The 12617-nt window shown below is 42.7% G+C and overlaps 1 protein-coding gene across 1 annotated transcript in view; it reads right to left on the bottom strand.

Annotated features, from left to right (window-relative positions):
• The window catches only part of ADAMTS17 (ADAM metallopeptidase with thrombospondin type 1 motif 17), a 161780-nt gene that overhangs the window by 56072 nt on the left and 93091 nt on the right, over positions 1 to 12617 (bottom strand). Inside the window, exons 12-14 of the mRNA XM_087972857.1 lie at positions 11867 to 12012; positions 8888 to 9054; positions 6747 to 6874 (exon numbers count right to left, since the gene is read on the bottom strand). Coding sequence (XP_087828983.1) covers positions 6747 to 6874; positions 8888 to 9054; positions 11867 to 12012 — 441 coding nt within the window. The remainder of the gene's footprint in view (positions 1 to 6746; positions 6875 to 8887; positions 9055 to 11866; positions 12013 to 12617) is intronic.

Here is a 12617-nt window from a genome sequence, read left to right as displayed (position 1 = left end):
GTTGGCTATAGTTTCTTTCGGTTTTGGATAAAGTTCTTGAAAAACGCAATAGGTGCCTCAGTACCGTTTGGCAGGACGTGGCTCAGGATGGCTCCTACCCCAAACGGTGAGGCATCGCAGGTGACAGTTAAGGGTAAAGTCTCGTTATATTGTATCAATACAGCATCTGAAGTTAAAAGGTCTTTTACTTGCTGAAAAGCTCGCTCTTCCCGATGTCCCCAGACCCAGGAAGCCTTCTTGTCGAGGAGCCTATGCAGGGGTTCAGCAACAGTCGCCTTCTGGGGCAAGAAGATGTTATAAAAGTTAATGAGTCGCAGGAAGGCTTGGAGGTCTGTTTTATTTCTAGGTCTTGGGGCGTTTTTTATAGCAGTCAGTTTTTTCTCAGTAGGGTGAATTCCTGTTTGTCAAGAAGGTACCCCAGGAATTCAACCCTCTCCGTACATAGTTGGCACTTGTCCTTCTTGACCTTCAGGCCAGCGTCTTTAAATTTCTGGAGAACCATTCTGAGTCGTTTTTCTAATAGGTTTCTAGTGGGGGCAGCTATCAAGACATCATCAAGTAGGGCACTACCCCTTTTATGCCTTGTAGCAATCTTTCCATCAAACTCTGGAAAATGCCAGGTGCTACACTCACTCCAAATTGAAGTCTATTACACTTGAAGGCACCTCTGTGCGTGACTATAGTTTGGGCCTCCGCAGTCTGTGCATCTACGGGCAACTGCTGGTATGCCTGAGCTAGGTCCAATTTTGCGAATATTTTTCCACCTCCCAGGGAATGAAGAAGGTGTTGGACCACAGGTACAGGGTAAGCGTTCTGCTGGAACGCGTGATTTAGGGTGGCCCGGTAATCCCCACAAATTCTCAAAGATCCATCAGGTTTTATGGGGTTATGATTGGGGTCTCCCATCGGGCGTGGTCAATCAGTTCCAACACGCCCTGGGCTATTAATTTGTCCAATTGTTCATCAATCTTTGGCTTGAGTGCAAAGGGCACTCGACGAGGCTTTAGGCGAATGGGCGCAACATCGGGGCTGAGGTTAAATGATATGGAGGATCCCTTGTACTTGCCTAGCTTCTTGGTAAACACGTCCTGGAATTCCTGGACGAGGGCCGCTTCCCAGTCCTCGCTTCCAGTCTGATTGATGCCAGCTAGTTCAATTCCTAATGGCGCGAACCACTGCAAGCCTAGCAGGCTGGGCCGATCTCGATCGACGACGGTCAGAGGTAGGGTTGCGGTGTGGTCTTTGAAGGATACTCGGACGAGGCTGGAACTGGCAACTGGAATTCTGTTTCCTTGGTAGTCTTTCAATATGATTTTTTGAGTGCTGAGGTCCTGGCGACGGATGTCAGAGATCAGCTGTTTGAAGGTTTTCCAGACCATGGATAGGGACGACCCGGAGTCAACCTCCATGACACATGGTCGATTCTCAATGGTGACCTTCACTCGGATTTTCCTTGCATCAAGGGATGAAGCGTGGCCGATGGTGATGGTCTGATGTGCCTCTTCTCGTCTGGACGAAGTGGCAGGTGCTCGATTTCTGTAGTAGTGGTTCCATTGATTTCTTAGGCGATCCCGATTTACTGGTGGGGTGCCTGTTGTCTGCCGGAAATTATTTTCTCTCCTGGTTGGGCTGGACCCTCGCTTGCTCCTGCAGACCTTTTCGATGTGGCCCCTCTTTCCACAGGAAAGGCAGAGTGCGTCTAGGAATTTGCAGTTTGATCGCGTGTGATTTCCCCGCATCCAGCACATTGACACGGAGGCTTGCAATTTCGCTGGTCTCGCTGGTCGCGTTCTGACCTGAGTCTGTTGACCTCCTCTTCCTCGCTTTCTAATGAGGATTCGAGGTCTTCATGGTGGGTGGTCCTTGTGTGCCTCTCGGAGAAAGGCGTAGTGTCACTGGTGAGTTGGCGGTGCGGTGCGTTCGCTCGGCGCATTCGAGCAGCTGACTTCCTGGTTGCTTCTGCTGCAGTAGCATCGACGATGACATCTGCGAGGGCGATGTCTCCCTTCGCCATGATCTTGCTCTGGGTTGTGGGGTCTTTTAGGCCCAGAACAATTCGATCTCTCATGGCTTCCTCGAGATTTGCGAAGCCACAGAGTCCTCCCAGGTTCCTGAGGTCAGCGATGAATCTCCAACACTTTCACTTTCCTGTTGGTCCCTCTGGTAAAACTCGTGTCTTCTGATGAGTGTTGGCACTGCCGGTGCATAATGGGCCCGGAGGATTGGGGCGAGGTTGTCCCAGTCCATTGTCTTGACTTCTGCTGGTTTCGCAAGTGCTTTCGCCATCTTAAAAACGGTGGGCCCGCAATGGGTCAGGAACACAGCTCGTTTCTTGCCAGGCGTAGCATCTTTCAGATTGTTGGTCTCCAGGAACATCTGGAACCTGTCCATATACGAGTCCCAGTCTTCGTTAGCCGGGTCAAATGGAGCGGGTGGTATAGCGCTGCTGGTCATTCTGCCGCTTGGTGCGCGCTCAGCCACATGCTCTGTTAGCGTTCGGTGAGTGTTCAATCAGCTCTATCATCTCCACATCCCATCCTCGTCGCCAGTGTTAGATCTGGAGCGTGGGCGCAAAGAACGGAGACGAGGCATCGAATAGTGACTCCAACTCTTTATTAGTGACTTCAGAACAGAGCAAAAGACTTGGGCAGCAGCAGCTCCTTTTATAGAGCTGGCTGCTGTCACAACAACCAATGATTTGAGTTTGCCACGCTGGTAGCGTCCAATCAGCGGCGACCCGCTGTCAGCCAATCAGATCAGCCAGAACGACCAATCACAATCCGCTGTTCGCGGGCCAATCAGAAGTGCAGGATTACGAGCCTGCCGTGGAAGCAAAACTATTTAGGATTTTGAACTAATGCGTTTGCTTAGTTCGTAACAGTCTCTTCTTGCCTCCTTGTGATGCTGGAGGAGAAATTAAATGATAAGAACAAAACTGCCAACATTGGGCAGAATCGAAAAAGTTATTTAGACAAGTCCAATAGTTTGCCCATCCCTTAGGAAATTTCCTCTCTTGGTCTTGAGGCATTCTGCAAATTGTTTCTGAAGCTGTCTTCAGTTTCTAAAAATGATGGTGATGAATTCTTTATTGGCCAAGTGTGATTGGACACACAAGGAATTTGTCTTGGTGCACATGCTCTCAGTGTACATAAAAATAGTTTTGTTATAGGGTAGAACAGGCTAATACTTTTCAATAAAAAATATGTCAACAACCTCTTTGGGCACACAGAACGGTTTGATAGTTATTTGTATCTTGGCTATTCCTAAGTGGGTGAAAATGGGAAAATTGCTAAGTGCTTATCTAATGTCAAATATTTTTTGGAGTGTGTTGAAAGGGGTTTGAGAAAGGGGTTTTCCTTCCTAGGGTCTTTCATCCCTTCTGTTCTAACCAGCCTTAGCAGTCCTCTTATAGAATAAGAACAAGAGCACACACAACACACCAGAAATTTACTCATTTTTTCTTTACTTTTAATTTGCTTCGATGAAACATAAAGAAAAAAAATATCTTATAGACCATTGGGTAGAAAGAAGTAACCACAGTAAAGGTAAAGGATCCCCGTGCACATATGTGCTTGTCGTTCCCAACTCTAAGGTGTGGTACTCATCTCTGTTACAAAGCCAAAGAGCCAATATAAAATGTTTCGTAGGTGGCACCTAGCCCCAGCAAGACTGGCCAAAATGTATGCAAACACAAAAGCAGAATGTTGGAAGTGTAAATATAAAGAAGGAACGTTCTTCCATATGTGGTGGCAGTGTCCAGAGGTTAAAAAATATTGGATGAGGGTACAAAGATGGTTATTAGAAATTACAGATCACAAATTAGAACTCGAACCGGAAATATTCTTATTAGGAATAATTAAGGGAAAATTGAACAAGGTCATCCAATACATCATTATACATTATCATAACTGCGGTGAAAATAGCCTTCGCACAGGGATGGAAGAAAGAAAAGATACCATCTGAAGAAGACTTGAGACAAAAAATAATGGATTGTGCGGAACTGGATAAATTCACAATGGAATTAAGAGGCAAAGATGGCTCAGACTATTATGCGATTTGGGATAGGTGGTGCAAATGGGTGTAGGATAGAAATAAGAGCTGATGTTTATGTATAAAAGGAGATGTATGTATTAATAACGACACGAATACTGTTAATATGAATAGATTTGTATTTTTGTTTTTTGTTTTAAAAAAAAACAAAGCCAAAGAGCCAGCGCTGTCCGAAGACATCTCCAGGGTCATGTGGCTGGTATGACTAAACACCAAAGGCACACAGAACCCTGTTACCTATTTTTCTACGTGCATTTGTACGTGCTTTCAAACGGCTAGGTTGGCAGAAGTAGGGGCGAGTAATGGGAGCTCACTCCGTTACGCGGAGCTAGGGATTTGAACTGCCGAACTGCCGCCCTTTTTGATCGACAAGCTCAGCATCTTAGCCACTGAGCCACCACGTCCCCTTTGAAGCAACCATAGGCTATAATATAAATCATATGATCAATGATTGAGAGAACTAGGCATGTCTATCGAAGAGAAGTGATAGGATAGTTGTCTGTCACAGAGAAGGTGGGGTTGACTTCTTCTCCAAAGCTCCTGGGGGCAGGACAAGAATAATAAGTGGAAGATTATCCAAGAGAGATCCAATCTAGAACTAAGGAGAAATTTCCTGACAGGGAGAACAATTAATCCGTGGAACGGCTTGCCTCTGGAAATTGTGGGTGCTCCATCATGGAGGTTTTCGAGAAGAGGTGGGCAGCCATTTCTCATCTCTTGCTCGAGCAGGGGATTGGACAGGAGACCCCTTCAAGTTCCAACCCTATTATTCTACCTTCTATGTTAACGTCACCACTCTGCTTTCATAAATGAGCGCGCTTCATAGCTGCCGAATCCACTGTATCTGCAGAATTATGAATAGGCAGGTTGCAGGGTTTGTGTCCTCGCCACAGAATCTAAACATTCCAAACATGTCCACCCGCACACGGGCAGAGGATACGACCGCTAGGCCTAGAAAGTCCTGGGTTAAGAGGCTGATATTTTACGTTTGGTTTTTTTTAAAATAACGTAATTAGTGATATGAACTCTGAGGGTTTTTTTTTCCCCCCAATGGATTCAATAGGTCAACCAGCCATCTGCTGAGCTGAGGGAAGGCACTTCCTATGTTTGACATTGTGCCTCCCCTCCTAGCTACAAGAGATTTCTGTGCGGCCAGGTTGGGCTTCCTGTCTTGGGACATGCCAATGTAATGTGTAGGTTGATAAAAGGTACTTGCCTTCACTAGGAACATCATTCTGTTTCCTGTACTAGTTCTCCACCCAAAAAACATTGAATTTAGCAAGAGCAACAAGCCCGATTCTCTCATCAACACAGAATTCAAGATGTTTCTCAAATTCAACTATTTGAGTTCAAATGAGGGACCTTCAAAAGGAAAGCAAATCGTGGGTATCCATAGCAACCATGCTTTTGCTATCACAAAATCCCTCCGGAATTGTAAGGGGCGCCGAACCTCAATTTTGCAAAGTTTTTCTATATATACAGTATCAAGTATTTTCCATCCTGTTTAATACAATGCTCAAAGCTTTTTGGAAACCCTGGTTCCTAATGCTTGGTTCTTAATGCCTTCCAATCTATATATATAATATAAAAGCGAAATACCCCTCACGCATCATCACAAAATCTCCAGAACCGTAAAGCCTACAAACTTGAAATTTGGCATGTATGTTCCTCTTGGCTTCTAGGTGCTCGCTAAGAAAGGATTTTTGGAAATGACCATCAGAGCATTAGTATTTTGTATATTATTATTAACACACTCTGATGCTAAGGAGTTTTACTCCCCCTCCCCACCTGAAAAGAAATCTGCTATCTATCTATCTATCTATCTATCTATCTATCTATCTATCTATCTATCTATCTATCTATCTGTAATATAAAAGCGAAATACCACTCACGCATCATCACAACATCTCCAGAACCATAAAGCCTACAAACTTGAAATTTGGCACATATGTTCCTCTTACCTTCTAGGTGCTCCCTAAGAAAGGATTTTTCGAAATGACCATCAGAGCATTAATATTTCCTATATTATTATTAACACGCTGTGATGCTAAGGAGTTCTACTCCCCTCCCCACCTGAAAGGAAATCTGTTCCAAATGCAAAACACAAACAGAGGAGAGGAGTTTCAGTTTTACTTTCACAGCACCAAGCAGCTTTAGTACAGAACAGTTGAGGTAAGCCACGACCAGGCTCCTTGCTGTCTCCTTGCTCACACAGCAAATACTCTTTCAGTTTCCAAACAGCCCTCGATTCTCTCACACACTGACAGGACGCTAGCCAGATGAATACCGATGGATGCTGGTAGGCAGAGGCACAGTTTTTTTCTCTTATTTTCTTTCCCAAAAACTAAGCCCGACCACATAAGTTTCATAGTGAAACACAGGTATCGAGCTACTCTATAATAATGAAATCATTAAAAGGCAACACCATCCATTTCTAGCACAAAGCAAAAAATACCAAACCTCCTAGAATTCTACATGAGGACATAGCAACTGAATGTCTGTATCAGTTTTTTTCCGTCTAGAAGTAAGGGGAATAGTTATTCACTGGTACTTTATTCCATAGCTACAGCCTTGTATTTTAAAAATAAGTATTATGCTATTTATTTTCAGTGGCCATTCCTTTCATGAGGATCTCAGGATCACAGCACATTTAGATGTTAGTTCAGATGAAATAGCGAACAAAAAAAATACTCCACCTGGCACTTGCCATGAACACAGAGGTCAGTCTCATAAGGTCCACACGGTGTACCGTCAATGACCCTATCAGACACCAACATAGGAGATTCTTTCCCAAATGGAGAGCAATGGAGTTCACAAGGTTTTTCTGAAAGAGAAACAACAGATGAAGACACCAAGTTCAGGTCATGAAACATCTGCAAGAAAACCACCAAGCTCAGCGAGCACCAAAGACTCCGCAGTTCAACCCAGAGCTACAAATATTCTTTTATTGTTTACAAACAACAGATTTTAAATTTGACCAACACCAGAAGCATAACACTACTAGACCACGGGGTACTTAGATCTGGCCCATGGGGTCACCCTGAAAACAGCGAAGGACGCGGTGCCTCTGCCATGAAAACGGATCTTGGGAGGCCCTCCCGAACTCCGTTTTCACTGGCAGAGGGTTTTCAGGAGGCCGTTGCAGCCGAAAACAGAGCTTGGGAGCCTCTTTTCATTGGCAGAGTGCTTGGGCACCCACAGGCGCTCCTCCCAACATGAGTGATGTCAAGCTGGCCACGCCCACCCTGGCCACGCCCACCCCAGCCCCTCAAGGTCAAGCACAGCCTTGATATGCCCCTCAGTGAAATTGATTTTTGACACCCCTGCACTAGACCAAACAATATTTGGTCGATTGAGGTAGCTTACCCAAGGGACTGTTACGTTGAAGTCGGGAAATTGGAGAGGGAAATGACACAATACTGAGATTTGCAAGTAGAAACTACCAAGAGTGAAAAGTTTATAATCTTTTTCTATTTCCATGTGTAAGTTGTCAGTGTTCCAGGGAAGATCCATTCCTGTCAGTAACTCCAAAACACACGCCATCTCAAAGCACTTTTATTTAGAACAGTACCTGGCACATACTGGGGAAATCCGGAACTAAATCTTCCCACCTTCCCCACAAAGCCCCAAGCTACAACCCATCTCCTTTTCCCTTCATCACCAGATCACATGCACCAATCCCAAAGTAAGTTTTAATTCTTTCTGCTCCACACTCTGTAGCCTTGAACTATTAAAATAATATATTTTGTCTACTAAGAGCTACTCAATTAACATCACCCCTCCCATTTTTTTCAACTACGTGGCAGCGATGAATTCCATAGCTGACATAAGTATTCTGACTGTCTAGTACAGGGGTCTCCAACCTTGGCTACTTTAAGCCTGGAGGACTTCAACTCCCAGAATTCCCCAGCCAGCTTTGCTGGCTGGGGAATTCTGGGAGTTGAAGTCCTCCAGGCTTAAAGTTGCCAAGGTTGGAGACCCCTGGTCTAGTACTTTTTTCTTTGGATTCAATCGCTTTCTGTCAATTTCTCTTCTTGATTTCTCAAGAAGGCTTGTGATATTGAATGGACTCAAACCCACAATAAGCTTTCTCGAAACCCAGAATTCTCTTGCAAAACAAGTGCTCAAAGATCATTGGGCTCCCATGAAATATAGTTTAGAAACATTTCCTTTATGAGGCCTCGGAGAAATTCAGAAGCTGAAGGATAGCAAAGAAATAGGAACAATATTCTCTTTATGGACTTTTTGCTGGAAAAAAAAACCCTCCAAAATGACAATTTATGGATCTGATGCTTAGAAAGGGTAGATTATGCAAAGAAGGAAACTTTGATGTAACCTTAGACAGAGAGGGCAAGTATAAATGTACTTATAACTGTTGTTGTTAAGCAGACCAAAAGGCACTTAATTATTCTTTCTTCTTTTTTCTTTCCTTTCTACTTCTTTTTCTATATATTTCTGTTTTCACCCTTATGCTACTTTGCTCCATTTCCTTTACCTGTAACTCAAATATTGCATTGTTTTCGGTCTGTGGGAAAACTTCTTTAATAAAAATTATGCAGTGGTACATCATTAATTGGTCCCGGGTGATGCGATGAGTCCCAAAAATGATGAGTACCAAACAAATTTTTCCCATAAGGAATAATGTAGTGAGTCACAAGGCTTCCAACATCGACAAGTTCTAGCTTGGGTATTGAGTACCAAACAAACAATGAGTACCAGGACAAAATTTTCACCTCAAAATGCATTGAGTACCAAATTCGATGAGTTTCGAAGCAGTTGAGTACCAAGGTATCACTGTATAAAAAATGTAGCCGTGTTTTCATCTGCTGAAACATACCATCCACGATGACAGCCGTCCATAGACTTTTCTTCTTGTTGGTCGAGCGGTCTTGAGATTGACACTGTTGGTCTCGGAAGGTGGACACTCCTCTGGGACATGGCAAGTTTTCACACACAGTGTGTTCCACGCTTGCTCCTTGGCAATTCTTACCTCCAGGGCCAGGCCTGTTAAGGTAAACAAATATGTATTTTTTATTTATTTAATTTATATTGCCACCTATCCGCCCATGGCGACTCGAGGCGGCTTACACAATGTAAAATCATATTTATAACAAAAATAAAAAACAATAAAAACTAACAAAAAGAATCAAATAAATTAGTAAAGTACAATAGAAGAAAATTTGGAAAAAATTAAAATAAAAATAAAAATTAACTCTCCCCCCTCCCCCCACCTCAACGACAGCAGATCACAGTAGCCATTTGATGGGCTCCATCCCTCCCTGGGTTCCCCAGGCCCACTGGCAAAACCAGGTCTTCAGTGCCTTTTGAAAGAGTGCTAGAGTGGGGCCCATTTTAATCTCTGGGGGAATGATATTCCAGAGCCACCACAGAGAAGGCCCTTCTTCTGGGTCCCACCAGGTGTATCTCCCTCAGGGGTGGGACCGGCAACATCCCCTGCCTCCTTGCTCTAATGGGTCGAGTAGATGTGACTGGCAAGAGATGTTCCCTCAGATAACCCAGACCCAAGCCATGAATATGGACAGCTTGCATTGGTGTTTCTATCACATTATCCACAAAAGATTGATGGGATTCTTTGTGAATAGAACTTTTTGGGGTGTTTTGAAAAGAAAATACAAATTCAAAACAAAAAAAGATTTCCTCTGGGATGAATTTGACTTCTGGTGGTTTCATATACTTTTTTGAAAACCTCCCTATGGACTAATGAGAATAGCAGCCAGGACAGGGGAAATAAAAGGCAATAAAGACAATCAATCAAGACTTAAAACAACAGAGGGCACAATTCACTCAAGTATGGCCACCCTACCTACCATAGATTGAAAATAAAGAAGTGGTTCGTATCTAATGCAAACTTTATTTTACATTTACAGTTTATTTTACATTTTTATGTACATTTATTGTACATAATTTATGTACTTTATTGTACATTTACAGTTTATTTTACATTTTTGAGGCAATAGACAAACCGGAATCCAGTGCTCTTTCCAAACTTGTGTTGAAATTTGAAATATTGTTTAGTGATTTAAAACACACACCTACATTGCAGAAGATATGTACCAACAAAAGGTTAATTCACGAAAACCAGGACTGCAAATAGCCAAAGTGGCAAGCAAAAAATGGGTCATGCGCAAAGTATGTAAAACACATCTTGCAAATGCTTTTAAGTTACTTGGTTTAGTAAAGGAAGGGGCCAAACAGAATTTATGAATGGAAACTGAGAGAAACTGAGATTTGGCAATACTTGACTCTGCTTAATGCAGATTTACAGCCACTGCTCATCTGTCCTTGAGTCACATTCATATCCACAAGTTTGGTTTTTTTTGCATACTGTTGTTATAAATACTTAAGTTTTAAAACAATCATAGCAGAGATTGGTAGAGATTTTTCTGAACCCTGACCATAGAACAGCAGAAGTATTTTTCAAGAGAGGCTCACAATAACACTTACCGAACTGTGCCAATTATTCATGGCAGTGATACAGAAGTGGTTTTCCATACTTTCCTTCAGGATGTTTTTTTAAACATCCCAATCCAACTTACACCTTTGGGATTTACTAGTGGCCTCCCATTCAAGCGCTAATAAAGTCTGACCTTGCTTAGCTTTTTCAAGATCAGCCAAGGTCATCTGCTAAAATGCAGAAAAGATTTACCAGTCCTATGAAAAGTAATGCTGATTTTTTTTTGTGAGGGGATATTTGTGAATGACAAACACAATGTTGTAGGCAAAGTGCCTACAACATGCTCTTCAAAAGTTGGCTGCCAGCCCTTCAAGATAGTCCAGGCAGGAAGCCATGAGTTCTAACACTACCAGTAATGTAAGGTTAAAGTAACAAAACCTTGCAAATCTAAAAGCATTTCTCAGCTTTCCCCACCGGTACTTTTCAGATAACTGTGGGAAGGGTCTCTTTCTTAGATGCTTTCCACTCTCCCATTCCTTCTGTGGGCTGAGATATCTCTTGTCAGACCCCTGTCTAGGCTGTCAATAAAAAAAAATCTTGTCAACTAAAATTCAATACTAAATTGGGACCAGATAAGCGAGCATGGAATTCAACAGGATTGTTTGTGGCAATGTAACAACTCTAAGCTGATGACAGGTTTAACTCCACCCCTCCCCAGCTCTGCCTGTTTTTTGCCTACACTTTGTTAAGTGCGTAAGTGAGAGTGAGAGATTTAGCTGAGTGGCAAAGCCGCTTTCAAATAATAGCTGTGATAGAGATGGGTCTGGTTTGGCTTATCCAGAAAATAGCTGCCATTCTGAAACATACGGGAATAAAAATGAAGAAGACTGCTCTCTGTTTAAGTCCAGACTCTCAAATGCTTCCTATCACTTGAGATACAATTCCAAACAAAGCACTGGGCTTCAGCCTTTACCATGGTGTTTTTTTTAAAAAAATATCTAAAAATACCTCTGGCCCAAAGGCCTTATTGTAAATAAAAGCAATGGTGGATGCTTTACAGCATGATTGTCCATTCTTCTTCTTCTTCTTCTTCTTCTTCTTCTTCTTCTTCTTCTTCTTCTTCTTCTTCTTCTTCTTCTTCTTCTTCTTCTTCTTCTTCTTCTTCTTCTTCTCCTTCTCCTTCTCCTTCTCCTTCTTCTCCTTCTACTCCTCCTCCTCCTCCTCCTCCTCCTCCTCCTCCATCTCATCTCCTCCTTTCTTCTTCCTGAACAGGCACCACATCAGTTATTCCTGAATTAGGTAGCAGAGAAGCAGATGGGCTGGGCTTCCTATGAAGACATCTTTCAATGCTCCCTTAAGTGCTTCAAAGGTTTAGATTCTCATCGGAATGAGTCAACTTACGGAGGGTTGTCACATTTGCGTTGCCTGAATCTGGCCCCAGTTTCACATGTCCGGCTGCACATGCTCCATTGACTCCAGATGCTCCAATCACCATCAATGTGTTCAGGGATGGGGGTTTTACTGACACACTCCCCCATTCGGCACCACTGGAATGAAAAGAGAATAATCTTGGTTTGGCTAGCTGAGAACCACAATGCTAGTTTTCACATCTAAAATTGTACATAGTGACACTTTACCTGTAAATGACTTTTTTGTTTTAATCGTAATGTAACGTGTGCACACAACAGCTTTTAAGTTTAATGTAAACCGCTTTAAACTCATTTGTAAAAAAAAAAAAGACTTTTCATTTATGAGTTGTCAATGTTTGGAATATCTTACCTGATTCAGTTGTCTCAGCTACTAACTTTCATAGCTTTAATTCACTTGTCTATTACTGTATACTCTATTTCCCTCACCAGCAACTGAAATGTTGCATTGTTTTTAGTCTATGGAAAAACTTCTTTTATAAAAATTATACAGTGGTACCTTAGTACTCATCATTAATTGGTTCCAGGCGAGACGATGAGAACCCAAAATGATTGAGTACCCAACAAATTTTTCCCATAAGGAATAATATAGTGAGTCACAAGGCAGCCAACACTGACATTGTGCATTGTGCATTGAGTATCAAACAAATGATGAGTATCGGGACAAAATGTTTGCATCAAAATGTGCTGAATACCAAACTCTACAAAGTAGAGTTGATTTTCTC

Source organism: Notechis scutatus, chromosome 11 (assembly GCF_049901735.1).
Source record: "Notechis scutatus isolate UNSWTSFEM ecotype Mainland chromosome 11, rNotScu1.2, whole genome shotgun sequence".
NCBI lineage: Eukaryota > Metazoa > Chordata > Lepidosauria > Squamata > Elapidae > Notechis > Notechis scutatus.
Note: the sequence above shows the minus strand (reverse complement) of the source record. Positions and strands in the feature narration are given on the sequence as shown.